General features: G+C 44.7%; 1 protein-coding gene and 1 pseudogene across 1 annotated transcript in view; one reads left to right on the forward strand and one right to left on the reverse strand.

The window, feature by feature from the left end:
* Positions 1 to 9,377, reverse strand: part of LOC134934168 (extracellular calcium-sensing receptor-like) — a 32,267-nt gene extending 22,890 nt beyond the window's left edge. The window contains exons 1-3 of the mRNA XM_063929663.1: positions 9,244 to 9,377; positions 4,080 to 4,310; positions 2,343 to 2,459 (exon numbers count right to left, since the gene is read on the reverse strand). Coding sequence (XP_063785733.1) covers positions 2,343 to 2,459; positions 4,080 to 4,310; positions 9,244 to 9,377 — 482 coding nt within the window. The remainder of the gene's footprint in view (positions 1 to 2,342; positions 2,460 to 4,079; positions 4,311 to 9,243) is intronic.
* Positions 9,378 to 17,169: 7,792 nt separating this feature from the next.
* The window catches only part of LOC134934169 (extracellular calcium-sensing receptor-like), a 78,208-nt pseudogene continuing 67,421 nt past the window's right edge, over positions 17,170 to 27,956 (forward strand).

Raw genomic sequence — 27,956 nt, forward strand, 5'->3', positions numbered from 1 at the left:
ATAAATGCATAACACACAACAGTGACTTTAAATACCACTTACCCCCTCCTCCAGTGCATCCCTCTCTGTCCGGTGTCGCTGGCCGCGCCGTCCCGGGCCTTCGAGTGACGTCAGCGGCGTCCCGCCGGAAGTGACACGTCGGCGCCGGGAGGCGCGTCCATAGCCACCCAGCTAACAATCTGCAAAAACACCATGGTAACCAATATGTACATCTCGCCGTGAATACTCAATCTTATGACACGGCTTACAAACCTCAATATTAGTTATAGTGATATATCTCTTGGCAATCCCCGATAATCAAGAGAGTTAAAGTGCATAATGCCGTGATAAAAAAGTTATTTTCAGTGTACAACACCAGTCTATCCAATGGTGAAAAAAACAGAAAACTAAAACAACATCAACATACAGTAAACATTAAAAACACAAGGAAACTAGGTTTCTAGCCATTTCTCGGATGTCTAAATCATGTCTATAGGTGAAAATTTTCATTTCTAATCCACATACACTATCTGTCCCTGTATCGGCTCATAGATCCCTTCATTCCATATAGTTATCCCACTCTCCCTGCACTCACGTTGTGTAACTGGATGTCAGTGATAGCTAGTGCTAAGGATGTTCTTAATTACATTTTATGTTTTAATTAATAAATTCAATTTTTCTGTTCATATGGACCAGATCTAGATGAAGTTAATGAGGCCTAGACTATCGTTGAGTCCTGCTGGTTTAAGGGTGTTTAGTTTATGGATCCACCTGGACTCTAGCTGCAAAAGTTTTTTGCCTCTATTTCATCCACGCGTGGAATCTGGTACATGATCTATAATCCTGTGCTTAAAGGTGGCCATTGGGATCTATGAGCCGATACAGGGACAGATAGTGTATGTGGATTAGAAATGAAAATTTTCACCTATAGACATGATTTAGACATCCGAGAAATGGCTAGAAACCTAGTTTCCTTGTGTTTTTAATGTTTACTGTATGTTGATGCTGTTTTAGTTTTCTGTTTTTTTCACCATTGGATAGACTGGTGTTGTACACTGAAAATAACTTTTTTATCATGGCATTATGCACTTTAACTCTCTTGATTATCGGGGATTGCCAAGAGATATATCACTATAGCTAATATTGAGGTTTGTAAGCCGTGTCATAAGATTGAGTATTCACGGCGAGATGTACATATTGGTTACCATGGTGTTTTTGCAGATTGTTAGCTGGGTTGCTATGGACGCGCCTCCCGGCGCCGACGTGTCACTTCCGGCGGGACGCCGCTGACGTCACTCGAAGGCCCGGGACGGCGCGGCCAGCGACACCGGACAGAGAGGGATGCACTGGAGGAGGGGGTAAGTGGTATTTAAAGTCACTGTTGTGTGTTATGCATTTATCCTGACGAAGGGGGAAACCCCGAAACGTTGATCACTGCACCAATACAGCGTGTTGTTATTTTGCAAGACTCCGAGTGCCGCCTCTTCATTTCCAAGTGATATACTACATAGGGCAGTGTCCCTGACGGAGGGCACCTGAGCAAGCCAGCCCCATAGCAGGGGTTCGTGCCGAGTGCCGGAGCAAGATTGTTTGTTATATATATATATATATATATATATATTGTAACACGGGTACTTGAAATAAGGACTCGCAGGTAGGTTTTCCAGTTACAATACAGCATCTTTACTGGTAGCAGACACTGTGCAGAGTATATTCAGGCTTGGGCCCGGTCATACAGGTACATACAGAGAAATAAAACACAAACATAAAAAGTCCTAGCAGTTCTTGTTCTCCATCATCAGTCCTCTGTAGTGGCTTACAGCCACACACATGTCATGCTCTCCAGCACAGCCAATGTCTATAGTCCCTGGCGCTGCAAACTGATCCCTGCTCACTGGCCCCTAATAGGCATCAGCACCCAGTGCAGTGCGTGTTTGGGATTTTTAAACTCCCTCTCCTGCAGCAGACACTGCATTGCTGCTCCTGACCACCTGCGAACGCCTCTGCATCACTGAGATAGGATCGCCTCTCCCGGGCCGCACACGCACAGAACGGGCCCTGCGTGTGCGCACTGGCCCAGTAATCAGCCAAATGCGATCACATCACAATAGCGATCGATGCTGAATAAGGCCCTATATGTATTTTCCATCTTTTCCCATAACTTTTTATCTCCTAAACTACAGTAGTGAGTGTTGGAGCTACAGTTACCTTTTACATTTATCCTGAGGGTAAGTGGATGTCAGGATGTCTTCAAATCAGTTTGTACATGTCAACCTTTTCATTACATTAAAATGTGTGTTACAATTCAAGTCACTTTGCTGATGTACCAGGAGCAACTAACCCAGATAAATCACACCAATTACCCCTGACCCTCAAATTGGAAGGAACATGTTTGTTCCCCGGTAATGGCTGCCAACGTGAGTCTTAAACTGTACCAGTAATGGGCAGGTGGGAGAGGTCTGATGCTCATTGGAGGAGGTCTGTAAGGCATAAGAAACAAGTTTGGTGGTTTTATGAGCATGTGCAGGACATGTGGGGAGGTCTGATGGGCATGTTATGGGCATGATATAAGGTTTGATAACATGGGGGGAGGTCTGATGCACATGTAGGAAATGTGATGGCCATAGGGGAGAACTGATGAGCATGTGGGAAGATCTAATAGGCATATGGGGAAGACTACTGGGGACTTGGGAGGTCTAATGGGCATGTGGGTGAATCTTATGGGCATGTGTGAGGTCTGATGGTCATGCAAGCAGGTCTGATGAGCATGTAGGTAGGTCTGTTGGGCTTGTGGGTGGTCTAATGGGCATGTAGGTGAAATGTGGGAAGTCTGGTTGATATGTGGATGGGTGTGATGGACATGCAGGTGACTCTGGTGAACATGTGAGAAAGATTATGGGAATGTGGGTGGTCTGATAGACATGTGAGAAGAAGTCTGATGGTCATGTGAGCAGGTCTGATGGGCATGTACTGTAGGTAGATTTGTTGGGCTTGAGGGTGGTCTAACAGGCATATAGGTGAAATGTGGGAAGTCTGGTTGGTATGTGGATGGGTGTGATGGGCATGAAGGTGAATCTGATGGGCATATAAGAAAGAAGTCTGATGGACATGTGTTAGATATTATGGGAATGTAGGAGGTCTGATAGACATGTGAGAGGTCTGATGGGCATGAAGTTAGGTCTGTTGGGCTTGTGGGTGGTCTAATGGGCATGTAGGTGAAATGTGGGAAGTCTGGTTGGCATGTGGATGGGTGTGATGGGCATGCAGGTGAATCTGATGGGCATGTGAGATAGAAGTCTGATGGACATGTGTTAGATATTATGGAAATGTAGGAGGTCTGTTAGACATGTGAGAGGTCTGATAGACACGTAGGTAGGTCTGTTGGGCTTGTGGGTGTTGTAATGGGCATGTAGGTGAACTGTGGGAAATCTAGTTGGTATGTGGATGGGTGTGATAGGCATGCAGGTGAATCTGATGGACATATGTGAAAGAAGTTTGATGGACATGTGTTAATTATTATGGAAATGTAGGAGGTCTGTTAGACATGTGAGAGGTCTGATGGACACGTAGGTAGGTCTGTTGGGCTTGTGGGTGTTGTAATGGGCATGTAGGTGAACTGTGGGAAATCTAGTTGGTATGTGGATGGGTGTGATGGGCATGCAGGTGAATCTGATGGACATATGAGAAAGAAGTCTGATGGACATGTGTTAGGTATTATGGGAATGTAGGAGCTCTGATAGGCATATCATATGAGAGGTCTTTTGGGCATGTTAGTGGGTTTGATGGAGATGTGGGGGGTCTGATAGTCATGTAAGTAAGTCTGATGTGCATGCATCAGGTTTGATATGCATGTGGGTAGGTCTTATAGGCATGTAGGGAAATCTGATGGGCAGGTGAAGGGGTAAGTGGGGCACTGTAGTATCTATTTGATCTTAGTCTCAAAACTGGTTGCCCACCACTGCTTTAAACTGTTTGTTTATCCATGATACATAATGATAATTAGTTAATTTTGCTAACATTATCAAAAAATAAAAAAACAAATCTTTGCTTTAAAAAAAATAAAAAAATAATTCATTTAAAACCCCTTTGGCACCACTTACATTGTGCAGGTGGTGGTTGGAGGTCTTTCAGTGAAAGAAGGATACTGGTAAACATTTGTGATGCGAACTGGTAATACAGCCCCTAGTATTACATCTCCGGGCTGTAATATCCCCTCAAGCCCCAAAGATTCCAGATGACATTGGTGACCCTCATTATAGGAAAAGGGAATAATTACTGTTAGAAGGAAGATCCAAACTGTGCAGGGCAAATGAGACATCATTTGGAAACACCTGGGAAGATAACACAGAAATTTTAATTTGTCAAACAATGGCTCCATCTGAATTTTTACTGTTTCTTTGTAGTTTCCGTCAACTATCCTGGAAGCTTTAATATTATTATTAACTAGCTGATAGTGTCGTATAGACAATAGAACCCAGGGTCTTCAGCAGGCTCCATATTGGAATAGAGCAAGAAATGCCACTTACTGAATTGTAGGCCGCTATAGCTAGCTTGCACTCGGAATTTGTACATGGATCCTATCTGGGGGTCACCCAGCTGGGACCCCTTTCAGACTGGTTGCCCGACCCGGCTTATTACTGAATTGGTGACGTCGGAGGTGGTACTTGGAGATTAGATGATCTCCAAGCCCTGCCTCTTTCTATGGTGTGAACGGGTGCCGGGGCGCATCGACCTGACTTGCCCTTTGACACTGCATCATGAGCCAGGTTGAACACGAGTTCAAACCTGCTCTCTATCCGGATTGAAATACCAGGATATTTTAACTGGACCTTTCAGACTGTGCCGCAACCTGGGTTGCTGCGCGTTCCTGTGCAATAACCTTGGTTATTGCTGCCGGTCTGAAAGGGGTATAAGTGAGACCCGGCTACTGTGCAAGACCTCTGTAGGGACTCGACAGTTCACACAAAGTAATTCCAAATACATTTAAAAAAAAAGTTTTTGCTAAATACTATACTTCACGTAATTTTATTTACATTTTTTAAGAATTGACTCAGTATTGTAATGTTAAATTGTATCATATTTCCATATTAAACATTCATTTTCCTTTATTGTTACTGTTGTTTTATTTATAATAGTTTTTGTTTTTGAAAATTTCAGTTTCTGTGCTTTTTTTAAGACCTAAATAAATTAACTGCATAAACACATAAATAGCTAATATTACAATAAATCACATAGAGGACAGTATTAATATACTTTGTAAAAACACACAACAAAAAACATAATAGTTGAATGAAATTGCATGCGAAAAGAATGCATGGATCTGTGTGCAATGCTTTAGAGTATGGAATATGTTTATGTTACAGTACATGGAGTTTTATTTTCTGCAGAAAAATGGAGAAAAACAAGAATTTTCAAATTGTGGTGCACTTGGCTTTATAGGGGGTATTCAATTACTGTATGTTGTTTTTTTTATGTGCACTACTGTAATTCAACCATGGGTATTGATTGGTGGGTTTTGAATCCCTTTTCACTTTTTTTTTTGTCGAATCGGCATGGACAAAGATGGACCCAAAAATGGTCGAAAACGCCCGCAAATTCGAGAAAATACGTGGATCGGTAGCGAATTCGCCGATCCATGTGGTTTTTGCTAGTGCCAGATTTTTTGACCAGTTGAAAAAATCAGCTCGGGCATTGAATAGGGTGAATCTAATTCGACCTAAACACGGCTGATATTTGCCGATTTTTCAACTGGTCAAAAAATCGGGCAATAATTGCATACCTCATAGAAGTTAAACAATACTGAATTATTTGTCATAGGAATAAAGACATGGTTGTATATATACACTAAAAGTCGATTATGTTTATTTTTGTCGATGTTTGGTCGATTTCGTATTTCAGGGTCTAAATTCCAGATTTATTAACAGATGATTTGACATATTTTTTTTTTAAACAATGTAAAAAAAAATCTGTTGGTACTGTAAATGTGGAATCGATCACAAATCGACCAAACATTGTTCAAACATAGACCAAAATCGAATTTTATAAATATACCCCCTGATGAGGGATAAATCCCATTTCAAAAGAAGCATTATGATCTTTGTGTGTGTAAAAATAAAAGTATGAGCTTTTAATTGGTATACAGTAATTAAAAAAATTATTGCATCTAAAAATTGCAAAATTGCATAAAAAAGCTAATAAAAATTATAATACAATATGAAAAGATAAGAAACCTTATATTCTATTATCCAATATCTATATATATATATATATACACAGTATATATATATATATATATTAGAATATATAATAGAAGATAAGATTTCTCTTTGTTTGCTTTTGTCTTCTGAAACTATATTTTCTTGATCTGACTAGAGTAATATTAATATAATTAAATACTATAGTAGTATATTTATGTATATATATATATATATATATATATATATATTATGTATATATATATATATATATATATATATATTAGAATATATAATAGAAGATAAGATTTCTTTTTGTTTGTTTGTTTTCTGAAACTATATTTTCTTGATCTGACTAGAGTAATATTGATATAATTAAATACTATAGTAGTAATAGTAATAGTAATATATGATAATAATTGAAGTAAATATTTAAACTTTACAGTAAGTTAAACAATATTGTATTGATACAATGAACACACTGGGCTGTGCACATGTGACCATAATAGGTATTTCAATAATAAGGCATAATAAGGATGATAATAAGCTGTTTGAACATCATAATATATGACAGGAAATAGTGTTACACTGTGACGGTGCAGCGTATAGGTTTGTAGTAATCAGTCGCATGCCAGCATCTCATACTTACTGTTGTGCGATTTGTCTTATTTACATACAGTGCTGGATTTCCATTTTTAGAAAGGGATCATCACTATGTAATACACAGCATGCATTAACTATATATACCCTGTGTCCTCGCATTCCAGAATACTTTCAGATTTAATTTACAGTACTACTATGAAAAGAGTTAAAAATAATTATCTGCAGGGAATTTCAGCATGAGATCTGGGACCATTATTTTCCTGGGAGAAAAATTATATCCTTCCTGGTACAGATGTGGTTTCCCAGTGGCATGCAGTAATTCATGATAAATACATTGCATTGTCTGGAGAGCACATGTGTAATGTATTTCCAGCCAGGGATCTAAATGGTATGGATCGAATAAATTTTTATATTTTTATCTTGTATTATAATTTCCGATGATTTATTACTATCACTAGCTGCTCTACCCGTTCTTCGCACGGGAGTTTCTGATTTTCACGGTTGTGCATATAAATGGGAGTTTAAAAAGTTGGTAAATCTCTAGAGATGTGAATTTGAGAAGTCTTAATGTAAGTGAATATTAATCCATTGTTCTTGGCGTTACCCTAGGAGCACCCGTAGCAGATACAGTAAAAAGTGACAGGACCATTTTAGTAGTTTATTAAATTCTAAACCCTGGAGGTGCAATCCAAATTTTTATTAAATTGTCCGTTTGGGTGTTATTGTTCACACAATGCAAGCCACGCATCGGTAAAGACATTATATTAACCCCCTTTTCATCCTGTTAGGGGAGGTTTATTAAAATTCTAATTACGTAGTTCTGATATTTCCCACCTGAATAATACCCATATTAATTTCATCTTCCTAATATATCGGGAAGTAAGAGAATTAGTGATGAGTGAATGAGTGAGTCAGTGAGTCAGTGAGTCAGTGAGTGAGTCAGTGAGTGAGTGAGTGAGTGAGGGCTTTTCGCATTTTTGTAGTTTATTAAATTCTACACACTGGAGGTGCAATCCAAATGTTGATCCTATTGTCCGTTTGGGCGTTATCGTTCATGCAACGCAAGCCACACATCGGCAATGACGTCATTATATCAACCCCCTTTTCATCCTCTTAGGGGAGGTTTATTGAAATCAGACTCCACAAGGTCCTCACACTGGTACGGACGGAGACTCCCACATATCAAAGCCTGACAGTAGGCACTGGCTAGATGGATTCGGCCATTGACTAGGGCTCTGGAATTGATTTTACTCAGGATGTGTTGAGTCATCTGGATAGACAAGAGGCTTTGCAAAGACCGCTGGCACAATTCATCCAAGATACTGCATGTCCTCACATTTATATGAAATCCAATCTCTGTTACCTAGAACTGCTCCAGCTTTCCCACCGCCAGGATGTGGATAGCTTATATCACCTCTCTCCTAACCAGACAAGCATTAGATTGGGCATCACCTTTGCGGAAGAAGTCAGACCCAGCCGAGAACATCATTAACCACAGTCCATGAGATAAAACATCAGCTGCCTACTGTGACACTGCTCAGATTTATGGCGTTGACTGCCGTCCATGGAAGTCATATTCTAGATGGTGTAATAATCCATCGAACTGCACCTCTGAAATTCCAAGTTGGTGTTCTACACTCTGAATTCCTATCTTTTCTGGTGATTCCTAATGCCTCTCATACAATAGTTCTTGGATTGCCATGCATAATCCTCATTTAGACTGGGCCACCCTTCAGATCACAGCTTGGAGTCCCATTTGCTTTAAGAACTGTTTGCAGTCCATGATTCCTGTCCGTTCCTCAGCAACCTCTGAAAAGAAAAGTTTACCACCTGCTTATCAGCAGTTCCATGATGTTTTTAGCAAACAAGCTGCCGACTATTTGCCACCACATAGAGAAACCCATGCTACTGTATGTCAGAATATATTAAAGACAATCTTGAGAAGGGCTTCATCCGACCCTCGTCATCTCCAGCAGGAATATGGTATAGACGTTAGACAGTTAAAAGACAGACAGTCATTAGGTCGACTCCACATGGTCGATAGTCAAAAGGCCCACAGGGTCAAAAAGGTTGACAGAGTGAAAAGGTTGACAGGGTTTTATAGATTTTTTACCCACATTTGTTGAAATGCGTTCGCTCACTACGCTTCGGGCTCGTAAAGGTAATAGTTTGTGAAATGGACAGTAAATAAGGTTAAAGTTGCAAAAAGCATGAAAAAACGCATGAGATGAGCGGGTTCGGTTTCACTCGGATTTACTCGGATTTACCCGAATCTCCTTATTGGCTATCGGACGTCACGTGTTTTGGTTAGCCAATAACGAAAATCCAGAAAATAAGAAATGACGATAATTCTGCCGTAAAGAACCGAGTAAATCCGAACTCGCTCATCTCTAGAAAAAACCCTAAAAAACATGTCAACATTTTGATCCTGTCGACCTTTGACTTTCAACACTTTGATCCTGTTGACCTTTTGACCCTGTCAACCTTTACACTGCCGACCATATGATGTCTGTCTTTTAACTGTCTAACTATACATTGCAACAACTCCAGCAGGAGCAAGGTTCTTTTTTGTGAAGAAGAAGGATAGCTGTCTTTGTCCATATTTCGACTATAGGGGTCTTAATGATATCACGATGAAGAATTGGTATCCCCTGTCCTTGATTGCTGAATTGTTTGACAGAGTGAGAGGGGCTTCAGTATTCACTAAGCTTGATCTTAGAGGAGCACAGAGCCGACCTTAGGCATAGGCAAACTAGGCAAATGCCTAGGGCATTTGGTATGCTTAGGGGCACCAGCAGCTTCTGCTGATTAAAATGATATGCGGCATGCCTATATTCTGTGTGTGACTGCGGCTGTATCTGCATATGAAATGCTACATTGCGTGTATTACTGGAAATCACTTTAATATAGCATTTCGTATGCAGATACAGCCGCAGTCTCACACAGAATATAGGCATGCTGCATATCATTCTAATCAGCAGAAGCTGCTTGTACATCCTAGCCACATAGTAATGCACATAAGATGCATTTTCATAAACAAAAGGCGCCTGACGTTAGCAGAGCTGCCAGCTGACTCATGCCAAGCATCTCCTGCAGAACTAGCAGCGGTGCTAGGGGGCACCAGCCAAAATCTTGCCTAGGGCATCATATTGGTTAGGGCCGGCTCTGGAGGAGCATATAACTTTATTCGAATATGAGCAGGGGACGAATGGAAAACTGCTTTAAATACCCGGGATCGTCACTATGAATATCGTGTTATGCCATTTGGCCTTTGCAACGCTCCAGTAGTGTTTCATCACTTTGTTAATGACATTTCCAGAGATCTACTCTACAGAAGTGTAATGTTCTATCTAGATGACATTCTAATTTTTGCTCCTGATATCGAAACTCATTGTTCTCAAGTGAAGGAGGCGCTACTTCGACATCGGAACAATCAGCTCAACTGTAAAATAGAAAAATGCGTCTTTGACGTTCCATCGATTCCCTTTCTGGGTTATATCATCTCTGGCTCAGACATCCAAATGGACCCAGAGAAACGACAGGCTATTTGCAACTGGTCTGTTCCAACTACATTGAAAGCTATGAAATGTTTCCTGGGATTTGCTAACTATTATTGAAAATTCATTAAATGATTTTCCGCTGGAGCAGGGCCTATAATTGCACTAACGCAAAAAGGGGGCAAATCCTACTCATTGGACAAAAGAAGCTGACACAGCTTTTCAGCATTTAAAGCAAGCTTATATCACTGTACCCATCCTCAAACATTCTGCCATTAATACTTGAAGCTGATGCCTCAACAATTGGAGTAGGAGCAGTCCTTTCTCAGCGGTTTAATGTCAGTAAATTACATTCATGTGACCAGAGGTTAAAGTGATCCAGAATGGGGCGGAACTGCGCTCCACCAGTTCCATTTGGAGACGGAACCCAGTTCCGCCTCCACCGGCTCACCTAACCTAGGGAAATGCCGGGGGCCCGCTGAGACTGTGTTACCAGCGGGCGCTGGCTCTTTCCCCCTAAGCGGCATCTGGAAGCCAGAGCTCACTCCTGAGCTCTTGCTTCCAGCTCAGGCAGTGTGCGGCGCTATGGGAGAGACATCATGACGTCTCTCCCATAGCTGCGAGGAGTGGGCGCCAGACGGAGGCTGCAGTCCGGAAGCAGGAGCGGGATTGTTGAGTATTGATTTTTATCTTTTATTTTGTGTGTGTAAGCACTAAGCAGCGCTACTAGAGGGGGAACTGGGGGCATAACTACTGGGCAGCAAACCAACTGGGGGCATAACTACTGGGGGCACACCAACTGGGGGCATAACTACTGGGGGCACACCAACTGGGGGCATAAATACTGGGGGCATAACTACTGGGGGCATAACTACTGGGGGCACACCAACTGGGGACATAACTACTGGGGGCAAACCAACTGGGGGCATAACTATGCGTGGCATAGCAACTGGGGGCATAACTACTGGGGGCACACCAACTGGGAGCATAACTACTGGGGGCATAACTACTGTGAGCACACCAACAGGGGGCATATCTACTGGGGGAAAACCTACTGGGGGCATAACTGCTGGGGGCAAACCAACTGGGGGCATAACTACAGCGGGCATATCTACACGGGGCATATCTACTGGGGACATAACTACAAGGGGCATAACTATGGGGGCATTACTACCGGGGGCAGTACTAATGAGAGCATTGCATAGGGGGCACTTAATAAGGGGCATCACTCCTGGGGACATAAGGGGCACTACTGCTGTGGGCATTATGTGTATTTGGGGTGCTACTACTGTGGGCTTTGTGTATAAGGGGCACTAATGTGTGTCATAATATGAATAAGGGACACTACTATGTGGCGTAATGTGAATGAGATTGTGGTACTGTGCGGTGTAATTTGAATTGGGGATACTATTTGGTGACCATGCCCCTTTCTTTTCAAGGCCATGCCCCTTTTTGCGGTGCGCGACTGCGGCGCGTGCAATCCCTTTATATCACAAGCTTGGGTGGGGGGTGAGTTCCACCACCTCTCTAGGACCACTTTAAGCACTGCATGAGGCTACTTTTCATGGAAATGCCTCCCCGCTGAAAAAAACTACTCTATCGGAGACAAAGAGTTACTAGCCATTAAATTAGCTCTGGAAGAATGGGATTACCTTTTAGAAGGAGCACAGTATCTGAGAACCTTTCTTACTGATCACAAAAAAACTCCTGTATCTAAAGATGACTCAATGCCTTAATCCCAGACAAGCTAGTTGGGCAATGTTCTTATCAAGATTTGATTACAAGTTTAACTATCAACCTGGGACTTTGAATAGCTTAACTATCGACCTGGGACTTTGAATCGAAAAGCAGATGCTCTCTCTCGATCTATAGACTCAGAAGATTCTAGTCTAAGTTCTGGCACCCATCTATTCTGGATCCAGCATCTTTTGCAGGTGTGCAATTGTCTTCCACTCCACCTGCTGGAAAGTTCTTCATTGCTATCGGGTTCAGGTCATCCAACGGTTTTACGAGTAGCCTACCATGAAAACAAATGTTGAAGCCTATATAGACTCTTCCAGTAAATGCACTCATCAGAAGATTCCAAGAAGATCACCTCCAGGTCACCTTCAGCCACTTACTATACCCAGTCAACCTTGAACACATATCTCCATGTATTTCATTACTGATCTTCCACCATCCAAAGGTCATAACACCATTTGGGTTTTTGTCAATCAATTCTCCAAGATGGCCCAGTTTGTTCAATTGACTGGCCTTTCATCTGCTCCTCATTTCACATAACCTTTTATCAGAGAAAACTTCAGACTCCATGGGCTACCAGTGGAAATAATCTCTGACAGAGGGGTACAATTCATAGCAAAATTCTGGAAGGCTATATGTTCAGCATTACAGATCAAGTTGAAAATTTTATCAGCATATCAACCTCAGAGTCATGATCAAACTTTGAGGATTAACCAGTATCTTGAGACTTTTCTCCACTTATATGTTTCCTCCTATAAGGATGATTCGATAGAGTTGCTGCCATGGGCTGAGTTTGCTCACAATAATCATTGTCACTCTTCCTCTCAATCCACACCATTTCAAACAGTCTACGGTCACAATCCATGAGTTCGAGTTCCAACTTCTATGCATTCAAAATGTTCAGCTGCCGAAGTCACCCTACAACGATTTGTCAAGATTTGGAAAAGAGTATGATTATCCTTGTTGAAATCTTCTGTCCATTACCAGAGGTTTGCTGATAGGGGATGTCAAGCAATTCCTAGTCTTAGGCCTGGAGATTTAGTCTGGTTTCCACTAGCAATCTAAGGCTACAAGTTCCATCCATAAAATACACCCCTCGTTACATTGGGCCATTTCCTGTGGAGCATGTCATTAACCCAGTTGTCTACAAGCTTAAGCTACCATCTTTTCTTTGAATCCCTAATTCCTTCCACATATAACTCCTAAAATCTTTAATTCTGAATCACTTCTAGTCCACTCTACCGAAAGCACCCAAAGTTATGACTCAACGTGGAATGGAATTTGAAATTGGTAAGATCCTTGTTGTAGATTTGGTCATCTGCAATATATCATAGATTGAAAGGGCTATGGCCTTGAAGAAAGAGCCAGGGTTAATGCCTCAGATGTCCATGCACCTCAACTGGTATGCACTTTCCACACTAAGTACCTTAATAAAGTCAGAAAGTGTCCGGTGCCACTAGTGAGGGAAGGGGGGTACTGTCGCAGCCCCTGCCAGAGACCCCATAATCAGACCCCATTTTTTACCAGCCCGGCCACTGATGAGGACCCGGAATGCTGCTCCTGCCTTGCAAGGTGGGACTGGCCACGCCTCTGCTGTGTCGGCGCTCCAGTCTCTGTTGCTGCTGGGGTCTGGCTTCAAGGATGCCAGGGATTGTGTGCCCACAGCATCCCATGTGCTGAGCCTTTGGCAGGATCATCAGGAAAAGTGCTGACATGTTGACAGATGTCAGGTGACTGGAATTTGTCCAATCACGATCAGCCTGCAAACCAGCTGATCACACCCACCAATCTCAGCTACTCTGTGGGGATAAAAGGGTCAACCTCTTCCAGTTATGGCTGCCAGTGTCTCAAGTCACACAGCTCATCATGTGAGCCTTGTAACTGCGCTCCTCAGAGTATCCAGTTGGCATCTTTGGAACCAAAGTACGTCTGTGATCTTTCTATAAGCTTCTCCAGTTCCAGTCTGGACTTCTGCTACTAAAAACCTCCAGTTTTGGTCCAGAATCTTGCTACCATTGGTTCCAGTATGATACCCATTACTATCGGTTCCAGTCCAATACCTGCTGCCAATGGTTCCAGTACGATACCTGTTACCATTGGTTCCAGTCCAATCTCTGCTACCATTAGTTCCAGTCCGATACCTATTACCATTGGTTCCAGTATGATATCTGCTACTATCAGCTTCAGTCTAATATCTGCTACAGTTACCATTAGTTCCAGTCCCATACCTATTGCCATTTGTTCCAGTTCGATACCTGCTATAATTGGATACAGGCCGATATTAACTACAATCAAGTCCAATACTCTCTAACAATAGATCCAGTTTGTTCTTGAGTAACAACAGTCCCAGTCCGAAACCAGGATTATTTCATAAAGTGCCGTCTAAATCCTCAATCCACCAGATTGTGGTTCCAGCTAGTCTCTAATTCCACTTATGCACTACATCAGACCTTCTCATTTTTAAAACTCCACCAATCAGACTCTGTAAGTTCCTGGAACTGGTATGGAGACTCCCACTTATCAGACCATGACAACCGCTTGTTTTGTCTTTAGATGCTACAATCCCACTTGGTGCCATGCTACAATCCTGCTTGGTGCATCTTTACATGCTACTTTCTTGGCACATCTTTAGATGCTACAATCCCACTTGGTGCATTTTAACATGCTACAATCTATATCGTTCCCTAGTCTCCTACTGTACATCTCCTCTCAATCCTCCTTTGTTTCCTGTTCACTCTTTTGCATTCCTTCCCTTACCCTCCTCTACTGTTACCCCACTTTCAGTCACCTGTGACCCACTATGGGCCTACTAACTCACCACTCGGCCCTGCTCCCTCCCTCTTTTCCCTGTCACTTCACCTCATCTCCATCCGCATCACACTGTACTCCCTCCCTGCCCTCCACCTGCAGTTTTCCCTCTTGGGAGTCCATACCAACACTACACCTGCTTTATCACTTCCATCTAAATTAATCTACAGCAACCCTGATAATTTCATTCACATCTCTCTCACGAACTCTCTCTCTCTCTCTCCTGTGCCCTCTGGAATGCCAGAAGTCCCTGTAGCAAACTGGTCTTCACCCATGACCTGTTCATCTTCAATCCCTAAACCTCCTAGCCATTACAGAAACATGGATATCCTCCTCTGACACCACTTCTCCTCTGGGAGCCTCACATTAACACACACACCCAAGCTCAGGGGTCATCCTGGTGGTGGTGTTGGGGTCCTCCTATCTTCAATCTATGCCTAGAAACTCATACCTCCAGAACCATCTTACATTTTCTGCATTTGAGGTCCATGCTATATGCCTTTTCCAACCTTTTCACATTCGAGTAGCTGTCATCTACCTTCCACCTGGCATTCCCATCAAATTCCTCAACAATTTTGCTTTCTGGCTTCCTCACTTCCTCTCAGACATTTGATATCTCCACAAAACCCTCAGCTGCTAAACTCCTTAATCTCACATCATTGCTTCCATTCTCCCAGTGGATCTCCTCACTCTCCCATGTGAGTCGGCATTCACTTGATCTTGTCTTCACTCACCATTGTGATATTTCTGACTACTCAGACTATCCTGCTCTGAACAAGCCACAGCCTTATAAAATGCCTTCCTTAAATCTGCTCTTGACTGTTTATCCAGCGACCACAATTCACCCTCGCAGATCAATACCTCAACCCTGACATTCCAAACTCACCAGATCTCTGCAAAAATGTTCAAGTAATGTACTGCCGAGCGATAGTGGAGGAAATCATGCTCTAAGGTGGACTTCCTCCATTTTAGATTTATGGTCTCATTCCGCAGTTCTGCCCTTTCCCTCTCTAAACAGTCAAATTTCAAGAACCCCATCTCCACCAAATCTTCAAACCCCTGGCGCCTCTTCACCACTGTCAACTCCTTCCTCTGCCCACCTGCACCTCAACTACCCTACTCATTCACTACTCTTGACTTTGCCACACATTTCACATCTAAAAAATACTCTATGCTGTCAGGACATCACATTCCACCAGACCCTCAACAACCAACCCCTCCTCTTCCTAACCACACATCCCCATCCTACTTCCTAACCCTGATTTCCTTTTACCTATCTTGAAAGGAAGTCACGTCCCTCATCTGGTCTCCCCCCTCTTCTCCATTTGATCCTATCCCCTCCCACCTCCTCCACTACCTCTATCCTTCTGCACTGTCTTGTCTGCATTCAATCTTGCCCTTTATCTCACCTATTCTTAAAAATACCTACCCTCGATCCTAACATTCTCTCCAACGACAAACCCATCTCTCTCCTACCATTTGAATCCAAACTCCTTGAGTGTATTGTCTACAACCACCTTATTGCCCTTCTTTTCTCCCACTCCCCCACTTCAATCTGGCTTCCGTTCTTCTCCACTCCACTGAAACTGCCCTCACAAAAGCATGCAATGACCTCCTTGCTGCCAAATCCAAGGGCAACTACTCTGTACTCTCCTGGACCTCTCTATGTCTTTTGACAATATGGACTACCCTCTCCTCTTACAAATTCTTCACTCCCTTAGTCTGGGTGATACTGCCCTCTAATGGCTGTCCTCCTACCTTTCTGAGCATCTCTTCTCTGTCTCCTCTAATGACTCCCCCTCTCCCTTATGTCCACTAACATTAGCTGTCCCCCTCTCTTGTTCTCTCTCTATACATATTTAGATTCTTGTATTCTTTCAGCTTCTGTAGCGGCTCCCCCATGTAATGTTATCGGTAGCGGGGAGCATGCATATGCACGTGCTCATTACTGCTGCTGGGTATCATTATAAAAAGCTATGGGTAGCGGGAGCTTAGCTTTCCCTTACCCCCTCTAATACACCTCCACCAGCTCCCCTGTTAAACATTGGGTAGCAGGAGCATCCGTGTGTATGTATGCTCCCACTATGATATGCTGTTCCACAGCTTTCTGCCCATGCTGTGAATGCATCTTGGGCAAAAATATAACATGACACATAAAGCAGGGGGATGTCCTGCTCTATTGTTATTCACACCTGTAGCTGACCTTTTGTTGTGGGTGGGGTCTCAGTGGGTGGGTTCTGTTAGCAATCTAGACTGTATCTTTATTTAATCAGTACATACTTGGCTGTTTAAGCCTCTGGCTGTATAGCATCTTAGCTGTGAAGTATGTTAGTGTTAAGTATGGCGATATGACCTTGGAGATAATCGGAGATGAACAGGAGAAGAACAGAAGGACAGCAGACTATCTTCCACACCTGCAATCAACAGCCTACAGAGAGTAACCTAATCCAGTACCACCAACGCCTGCAATCCACACAGCCTGGACACTGACCTCCCTGTCTGCTTAAGTAACAGCCATACTGCTCTCACACATTGCTTTCTGCTCCTCATTTATACTCTCTTCAACCACTGTGTAACATTCTCAGTGTTTCCATTCCCTCCATTATTTACAGAAAAACTGGTCTCCACTGTCTCTGCTTTGACTACATCCCCCTTCTGATTGTTATTTCTTTATTACAGCCACTCCATTCAATACTATTCCTCTGAACAACACTACTGAACAGGAATTATGGCTCCTCGATCCTGTCCCATACCAATCCTCACTGCTAGATCACCCGCCACCCAAATTTCCAGACTACCCACACGCATTAAGAACCCAGCCAACCTGATCCCCATTTCCCCCGTCCCCTCCCTTCCCTTCTCCTGTGCACTCTGGAATGCTAGATCAATCTGCAACAAGTTGCCAACTATCCACGACCTCTTCATCTCCCACTCTTTTAACCTTCTCGCCATCACTGAAACCTGGCTCTCCTCCTCTGACACCACCTCCCCTGCTGCCCTCTCCTACGGAGGCCTCTCCTTCACCCACACGGTCAGACCTGATGGCCGCCAGGGTGGAGGCGTGGGCATCCTTCTCTCTCCTAACTGCACCTTTCGTGTCATCCCACCTGAGCCCTCCCTCACCTTCTCCACCTTTGAGGTCCACACTATCCGCCTCTACTACCCCATTCACCTCCATGTGGCAGTGATCTACCGCCCCCCTGGCCGCTGTACACCTTTCCTTGACAACTTTGCTGCCTGGCTTCCCCACTTTCTCTCCTCCGACCTCCCCTCTATCATCCTCGTGACTTTAACATCCCTATCGACATCAATAATGCAGCTTCCTCTAACCTTCTTGCTCTTTCCACCTCCTTTGGACTTTCTCAATGGTCCTCCACCCCTACTCACAATCTCGGCCACTCCCTCGACCTTGTCTTCACCCACCGATGTGATCTCTCTGATTTCTCTAACTCTTCCTTCCCTCTCTCTGACCACCATCTGCTTTCTTTCACCCTCTCATCTTCCCCTCTCTGCTCCACACCCAGACCCACCATCACCAGACGCAATCTCGGGTCCCTCAACCCCGCTATCATGTCCTCCCTCGAGACCTTCCTCTCTCCTCTTTCCACTATGACGTGTCCCAACCAGGCAGCCTCCTTCTATAACTCTTCCCTTACTGCTGCTCTTGACTCTGTGGCCCCCCTCTCATCTGTCCCCCTCCGCCGCTCCAAACCCCAACCCTGGCACACCAAACTCACACGATTCCTACAAAAATGTTCACGGTCTGCAGAACGCTCCTGGAGGAGATCCCACTCTCTGGCGGACTTTCTCCATTTCAAGTTTATCCTCTCTTCCTATAGCTCTGCTCTTTCTCTCGCCAAGCAATCCTTTTTCCAAACACTCATCTCTTCCGAGTCCTCCAGTCCACGCCGACTCTTTGAAACTTTCAACACTCTCCTTTGCCCCCCTCCTCCTCCCCTCCCCTCTGCCCTCACTCCCACTGACTTTGCCTCCTTCATCTCCAAAATTGAGGATATTCAAAATTACATCTCCTCCCGTCACCCCTCTGCTGCCCCCCTGCTCCCACCATCCCTCCCGTCCATCTATCCCACCCTGTCCTGCTTCCGTCCCACCTCAGACAAGGAAGTCCACTCCCTCATCTTATCCTCTCCCTCCACAACCTGCCACTTGGACCCCCTCCCCTCCCGTCTTCTCCGCTCCCTCCCCCCCACTGCCTGCTCCCACCTTGCTCACCTCTTTAACCTATCGGTCTCTACTGGCATCTTTCCCACACCATTCAAACATGCTCTGGTGTCCCCTATTCTCAAAAAAGCCAACCTCGACCCTTCATCACTCACTAGCTACCGCCCCATCTCTCTTCTCCCTTTCGCCTCCAAACTACTTGAACGACTGGTCTACAGCCGTCTCACAAGCTACCTCTCTGACCACTCCATCCTTGATCCACTACAATCTGGCTTTCGCCCACTCCACTCCACCGAGACTGCCCTGGTGAAAGTCACCAGTGACCTGCTTTCGGCCAAATCCAAGGGCCACTTCTCTTTGCTCATCCTTCTGGACCTCTCTGCTGCCTTTGACACCGTGGATCACCCTCTCCTCCTCCGCACACTCCAAAATGTTGGCCTCTCTAGCACCGTCCTTGACTGGTTTACCTCATACCTCACTAACCGCTCCTTCTCTGTGTCTGCCTCCGGAACCACCTAACACCCTTCCATCCTTCCTGTTGGTGTCCCTCAGGGTTCTGTCCTAGGCCCCCTTCTGTTCTCCCTCTACACCTCTTCCCTGGGTGCGCTCATTAACTCATTTGGCCTTCAATACCACCTCTATGCTGATGACACACAACTCTACCTCTCCTCTCCTGATCTGTCCCCCTCTGTCCTCTCTCAGGTCTCCAGCTGCCTCTCTGCCATCTCCTCCTGGATGTCTGAGCGCTCTCTGAAGCTCAACATGGACAAAACTGAACTTATTATCTTTCCCCCAGCCAGAGCAACACCCCCTACAAATATCTCTATCACTGTTGACAACACTATCATCTCCCCCGTTCCCCAACTCCGCTGCCTGGGCGTCACTCTTGACTCCTCCCTCTCCTTTGCACCCTACATCCAAGCTCTGGCACAATCTTGTCGGTTCCAGCTACGCAACATTGCTTGCATCAGGCCATTTCTCTCCCAGAGTGCAACTAAACTTATCATCCACTCACTGGTCATCTCACGACTTGACTACTGCAATGTGCTCCTCACTGGCCTCACTTGCTCCCACATCGCTCCCCTCCAATCTGTCCTCAACTCTGCAGCTAGGCTCATCTTCCTCTCCCGCCGCTCCACTTCTGCCACTCCCCTTCAACAAAATCTACACTGGCTCCCATTCCCCTACAGAATCCTCTTCAAACTCCTCACCCTCACATATAGGGCCATCTCTAATTCCACTGCTCCCTAGAGATGAGCGGGTTCGGTTCCTCGGAAACCGAACCCGCCCGAACTTCAGTTTTTTTTACACGGGTCCGAGCGACTCGGATCTTCCCGCCTTGCTCGGTTAACCCGAGCGCGCCCGAACGTCATCATCCCGCTGTCGGATTCTCGCGAGGCTCGGATTCTATCGCGAGACTCGGATTCTATATAAGGAGCCGCGCGTCGCCACCATTTTCACATGTGCATTGAGATTCATAGGGAGAGGACGTGGCTGGCATCCTCTCCGTTTATAGAGAGTGAGACTACTAGAGTAGAGAGAGACACAGTATTATTTACTTTAGTAATTTTGGGGAGCATTAGGAGGAGTACTACTACTTGCTGAAGTGATAGTGTGACTGTATATCTGACTTGTGGGGGAGACAGTGGGGAGCAGTTAGAGTCTGAGAGCAGGAGTACATATTTTAGGCACTCTGCTGCCAGAGTGCCACACTGCCATTGTGACCACACTGACCACCAGTATATATTGTGATTGTCTGCTTAGGAGTACTACTTGCAAGTTGCTGATAGTGTGACCAGTGACCTGACCACCAGTTTAATTAATCACCACCAGTTTATATATATATATATATATATATATATATATATATATATATATAATTGTATATAATATATATATCATTGTATATGTATACCACCTACCCGTGTTTTTTTTCTTTTCTTTCTTCTTGATACATACTACTATAGTAGCTTACTGTAGCAGTCTGCGGTGCTGCTGAGCTGACAGTGTCCAGCAGGTCCGTCATCAGTCATTACATAATAAATATATATACCTGTGCGGCTGCAGTACTAGTGATATTATATATATATATATATATTAATTTCATCTCATTATCATCCAGTCTATATTAGCAGCAGACACAGTACGGTAGTCCACGGCTGTAGCTACCTCTGTGTCGGCAGTCGCTGGTCCATCCATAATTGTATACCACCTCCCCGTGTTTTTTTTCTCTCTTTCTTCTTGATACATACTACTATAGTAGCTTACTGTAGCAGTCTGCGGTGCTGCTGAGCTGACAGTGTCCAGCAGGTCCGTCATTAGTCATTACATAATAAATATATATACCTGTGCGGCTGCAGTACTAGTGATATTATATATATATATATATATATATATATATTAATTTCATCTCATTATCATCCAGTCTATATTAGCAGCAGACACAGTACGGTAGTCCACGGCTGTAGCTACCTCTGTGTCGGCAGTCGCTGGTCCATCCATAATTGTATACCACCTACCCGTGGTTTTTTTTTTCTCTTTCTTCTTGATACATACTACTATAGTAGCTTACTGTAGCAGTCTGCGGTGCTGCTGAGCTGACAGTGTCCAGCAGGTCCGTCATCAGTCATTATATAATAAATATATATACCTGTCCGGCTGCAGTACTAGTGATATTATATATATATATATATATATATATATATATTAATTTCATCTCATTATCATCCAGTCTATATTAGCAGCAGACACAGTACGGTAGTCCACGGCTGTAGCTACCTCTGTGTCGGCAGTCGCTGGTCCATCCATAATTGTATACCACCTACCCGTGGTTTTTTTTTTCTTTCTTCTTGATACATACTACTATAGTAGCTTACTGTAGCAGTCTGCGGTGCTGCTGAGCTGACAGTGTCCAGCAGGTCCGTCATCAGTCATTACATAATAAATATATATACCTGTGCGGCTGCAGTACTAGTGATATTATATATATATATATATATATATATTAATTTCATCTCATCATCCAGTCTATATTAGCAGCAGACACAGTACGGTAGTCCACGGCTGTAGCTACCTCTGTGTCGGCAGTCGCTGGTCCATCCATAATTGTATACCACCTACCCGTGTTTTTTTTTTTCTCTTTCTTCTTGATACATACTACTATAGTAGCTTACTGTAGCAGTCTGCGGTGCTGCTGAGCTGACAGTGTCCAGCAGGTCCGTCATCAGTCATTACATAATAAATATATATATACCTGTCCGGCTGCAGTACTAGTGATATTATATATATATATATATATATATATATATTAATTTCATCTCATTATCATCCAGTCTATATTAGCAGCAGACACAGTACGGTAGTCCACGGCTGTAGCTACCTCTGTGTCGGCAGTCGCTGGTCCATCCATAATTGTATACCACCTACCCGTGTTTTTTTTTTTCTTTCTTCTTGATACATACTACTATAGTAGCTTACTGTAGCAGTCTGCGGTGCTGCTGAGCTGACAGTGTCCAGCAGGTCCGTCATCAGTCATTACATAATAAATATATATACCTGTGCGGCTGCAGTACTAGTGATATTATATATATATATATTAATTTCATCTCATTATCATCCAGTCTATATTAGCAGCAGACACAGTACGGTAGTCCACGGCTGTAGCTACCTCTGTGTCGGCAGTCGCTGGTCCATCCATAATTGTATACCACCTACCCGTGTTTTTTTTTTTTCTCTTTCTTCTTGATACATACTACTATAGTAGCTTACTGTAGCAGTCTGCGGTGCTGCTGAGCTGATAGTGTCCAGCAGGTCCGTCATCAGTCATTACATAATAAATATATATACCTGTGCGGCTGCAGTACTAGTGATATTATATATATATATATATATATATATATATATTAATTTCATCTCATTATCATCCAGTCTATATTAGCAGCAGACACAGTGCGGTAGTCCACGGCTAAAGCTACCTCTGTGTCGGCAGTCGCTGGTCCATCCATAATTGTATACCACCTACCCGTGTTTTTTTTTCTCTTTCTTCTTGATACATACTACTATAGTAGCTTACTGTAGCAGTCTGCGGTGCTGCTGAGCTGACAGTGTCCAGCAGGTCCGTCATCAGTCATTACATAATAAATATATATACCTGTGCGGCTGCAGTACTAGTGATATTATATATATATATATATATTAATTTCATCTCATTATCATCCAGTCTATATTAGCAGCAGACACAGTACGGTAGTCCACGGCTGTAGCTACCTCTGTGTCGGCAGTCGCTGGTCCATCCATAAGTATACTAGTATCCATCCATCTCCATTGTTTACCTGAGGTGCCTTTTAGTTGTGCCTATTAAAATATGGAGAACAAAAATGTTGAGGTTCCAAAATTAGGGAAAGATCAAGATCCACTTCCACCTCGTGCTGAAGCTGCTGCCACTAGTCATGGCCGAGACGATGAAATGCCAGCAACGTCGTTTGCCAAGGCCGATGCCCAATGTCATAGTACAGAGCATGTAAAATCCAAAACACCAAATATCAGTAAAAAAAGGACTCCAAAATCTAAAATAAAATTGTCGGAGGAGAAGCGTAAACTTGCCAATATGCCATTTACCACACGGAGTGGCAAGGAACGGCTGAGGCCCTGGCCTATGTTCATGGCTAGTGGTTCAGCTTCACATGAGGATGGAAGCACTCAGCCTCTCGCTAGAAAACTGAAAAGACTCAAGCTGGCAAAAGCACCGCAAAGAACTGTGCGTTCTTCCAAATCCCAAATCCACAAGGAGAGTCCAATTGTGTCGGTTGCGATGCCTGACCATCCCAACACTGGACGTGAAGAGCATGCGCCTTCCACCATTTGCACGCCCCCTGCAAGTGCTGGAAGGAGCACCCGCAGTCCAGTTCCTGATAGTCAGATTGAAGATGTCAGTGTTGAAGTACACCAGGATGAGGAGGATATGGGTGTTGCTGGCGCTGGGGAGGAAATTGACAAGGAGGTTTCTGATGGTGAGGTGGTTTGTTTAAGTCAGGCACCCGGGGAGACACCTGTTGTCCGTGGGAGGAATAGGGCCGTTGACATGCCTGGTGAAAATACCAAAAAAATCAGCTCTTCGGTGTGGAAGTATTTCACCAGAAATGCGGACAACATTTGTCAAGCCGTGTGTTGCCTTTGTCAAGCTGTAATAAGTAGGGGTAAGGACGTTAACCACCTCGGAACATCCTCCCTTATACGTCACCTGCAGCGCATTCATAATAAGTCAGTGACAAGTTCAAAAACTTTGGGCGACAGCGGAAGCAGTCCACTGACCAGTAAATCCCTTCCTCTTGTAACCAAGCTCACGCAAACCACCCCACCAACTCCCTCAGTGTCAATTTCCTCCTTCCCCAGGAATGCCAATAGTCCTGCAGGCCATGTCACTGGCAATTCTGACGAGTCCTCTCCTGCCTGGGATTCCTCCGATGCATCCTTGCGTGTAACGCCTACTGCTGCTGGCGCTGCTGTTGTTGCTGCTGGGAGTCGATGGTCATCCCAGAGGGGAAGTCGTAAGCCCACTTTTACTACTTCCACCAAGCAATTGACTGTCCAACAGTCCTTTGCGAGGAAGATGAAATATCACAGCAGTCATCCTGTTGCAAAGCGGATAACTGAGGCCTTGACAACTATGTTGGTGCTAGACGTGCGTCCGGTATCCGCCGTTAGTTCACAGGGAACTAGACAATTTCTTGAGGTAGTGTGCCCCCATTACCAAATACCATCTAGGTTCCACTTCTCTAGGCAGGCGATACCGAGAATGTACACGGACGTCAGAAAAAGACTCACCAGTGTCCTAAAAAATGCAGTTGTACCCAATGTCCACTTAACCACGGACATGTGGACAAGTGGAGCAGGGCAGGGTCAGGACTATATGACTGTGACAGCCCACTGGGTAGATGTATGGACTCCCGCCGCAAGAACAGCAGCGGCGGCACCAGTAGCAGCATCTCGCAAACGCCAACTCTTTCCTAGGCAGGCTACGCTTTGTATCACCGGTTTCCAGAATACGCACACAGCTGAAAACCTCTTACGGCAACTGAGGAAGATCATCGCGGAATGGCTTACCCCAATTGGACTCTCCTGTGGATTTGTGGCATCGGACAACGCCAGCAATATTGTGTGTGCATTAAATATGGGCAAATTCCAGCACGTCCCATGTTTTGCACATACCTTGAATTTGGTGGTGCAGAATTTTAAAAAAAACGACAGGGGCGTGCAAGAGATGCTGTCGGTGGCCAGAAGAATTGCGGGACACTTTCGGTGTACAGGCACCACGTACAGAAGACTGGAGCACCACCAAAAACGCCTGAACCTGCCCTGCCATCATCTGAAGCAAGAAGTGGTAACGAGGTGGAATTCAACCCTATATATGCTTCAGAGGTTGGAGGAGCAGCAAAAGGCCATTCAAGCCTATACAATTGAGCACGATATAGGAGGTGGAATGTACTTGTCTCAAGCGCAGTGGAGAATGATTTCAACGTTGTGCAAGGTTCTGCAACCTTTTGAACTTGCCACACGTGAAGTCAGTTCAGACACTGCCAGCCTGAGTCAGGTCATTCCCCTCATCAGGCTTTTGCAGAAGAAGCTGGAGGCATTGAAGGAGGAGCTAAAAGGGAGCGATTCCACTAGGCATGTGGGACTTGTGGATGGAGCCCTTAATTCGCTTAACAAGGATTCACGGGTGGTCAATCTGTTGAAATCAGAGCACTACATTTTGGCCACCGTGCTCGATCCTAGATTTAAAACCTACCTTGGATCTCTCTTTCCGGCAGACACAAGTCTGCTGGGGTTCAAAGACCTGCTGGTGACAAAATTGTCAAGTCAAGCGGAACGCGACCGGTCAACATCTCCTCCTTCACATTCTCCCGCAACTGGGGGTGCGAGGAAAAGGCTCAGAATTCCGAGCCCACCCGCTGGCGGTGATGCAGGGCAGTCAGGAGCGACTGCTGATGCTGACATCTGGTCCGGACTGAAGGACCTGACAACGATTACGGACATGTCGTCTACTGTCACTGCATATGATTCTCTCACCATTGAAAGAATGGTGGAGGATTATATGAGTGACCGCATCCAAGTAGGCACGTCACACAGTCCGTACTTATACTGGCAGGAAAAAGAGGCAATTTGGAGGCCCTTGCACAAACTGGCTTTATTCTACCTAAGTTGCCCTCCCACAAGTGTGTACTCCGAAAGAGTGTTTAGTGCCGCCGCTCACCTTGTCAGCAATCGGCGTACGAGGTTACTTCCAGAAAATGTGGAGAAGATGATGTTCATTAAAATGAATTATAATCAATTCCTCCGTGGAGACATTGACCAGCAGCAATTGCCTCCACAAAGTACACAGGGAGCTGAGATGGTGGATTCCAGTGGGGACGAATTGATAATCTGTGAGGAGCGGGATGTACACGGTGATATATCGGAGGATGATGATGAGGTGGACATCTTGCCTCTGTAGAGCCAGTTTGTGCAAGGAGAGATTAATTGCTTCTATTTCGGGGGGGGGGGTCCAAACCAACCCGTCATTTCAGTCACAGTCGTGTGGCAGACCCTGTCACTGAAATGATGGGTTGGTTAAAGTGTGCATGTCCTGTTTATACAACATAAGGGTGGGTGGGAGGGCCCAAGGACAATTCCATCTTGCACCTCTTTTTTCTTTCATTTTTCTTTGCGTCATGTGCTGTTTGGGGAGTGTTTTTTGGAAGGGCCATCCTGCGTGACACTGCAGTGCCACTCCTAGATGGGCCAGGTGTTTGTGTCGGCCACTAGGGTCGCTTATTTTACTCACACAGCTACCTCATTGCGCCTCTTTTTTTCTTCTTTGCGTCATGTGCTGTTTGGGGAGTGTTTTTTGGAAGGGCCATCCTGCGTGACACTGCAGTGCCACTCCTAGATGGGCCAGGTGTTTGTGTCGGCCACTAGGGTCGCTTATCTTACTCACACAGCTACCTCATTGCGCCTCTTTTTTTCTTCTTTGCGTCATGTGCTGTTTGGGGAGTGTTTTTTGGAAGGGCCATCCTGCGTGACACTGCAGTGCCACTCCTAGATGGGCCAGGTGTTTGTGTCGGCCACTAGGGTCGCTTATCTTACTCACACAGCTACCTCATTGCGCCTCTTTTTTTCTTCTTTGCGTCATGTGCTGTTTGGGGAGTGTTTTTTGGAAGGGCCATCCTGCGTGACACTGCAGTGCCACTCCTAGATGGGCCAGGTGTTTGTGTCGGCCACTAGGGTCGCTTAGCTTAGTCATCCAGCAACCTCGGTGCAAATTTTAGGACTAAAAATAATATTGTGAGGTGTGAGGTGTTCAGAATAGACTGAAAATGAGTGGAAATTATGGTTTTTGAGGTTAATAATACTTTGGGATCAAAATGACCCCCAAATTCTATGATTTAAGCTGTTTTTTAGTGTTTTTTGAAAAAAACACCCGAATCCAAAACACACTCGAATCCGACAAAAAAAATTCGGTGAGGTTTTGCCAAAACGCGGTCGAACCCAAAACACGGCCGCGGAACCGAACCCAAAACCAAAACACAAAACCCGAAAAATTTCAAGTGCACATCTCTACTGCTCCCTACATCTCCAACCTCCTCTCCCTTCATACTCCCTCCCGCCCACTACGGTCGGCTGATGACCATCGCCTCTCCTCTGCTTTGGTCACTGCTTCCCATGCACGAGTTCAGGATTTTGCCCGTGCTGCACCCCTTCAGTGGAATGCGCTCCCCCGCTCCATTAGACTCTCCCCGACCTTGCAAAGCTTCAAATGGGCATTGAAAACCCACCTATTTATCAAAGCGTACCCCTCCAATGCATAACCTAGTCCTTAGGCTACTCCTCCATCCCCCTGCCCCATGCCTTGGACATCTCTGCTTTGCTCGCATACCACCATCAGGCTTCTACCTGCTTGCTTGCACCTCATGTC

The sequence above is a fragment of the Pseudophryne corroboree genome, chromosome 6, assembly GCF_028390025.1.
Source record: "Pseudophryne corroboree isolate aPseCor3 chromosome 6, aPseCor3.hap2, whole genome shotgun sequence".
In the NCBI taxonomy this organism is placed as follows: domain Eukaryota; kingdom Metazoa; phylum Chordata; class Amphibia; order Anura; family Myobatrachidae; genus Pseudophryne; species Pseudophryne corroboree.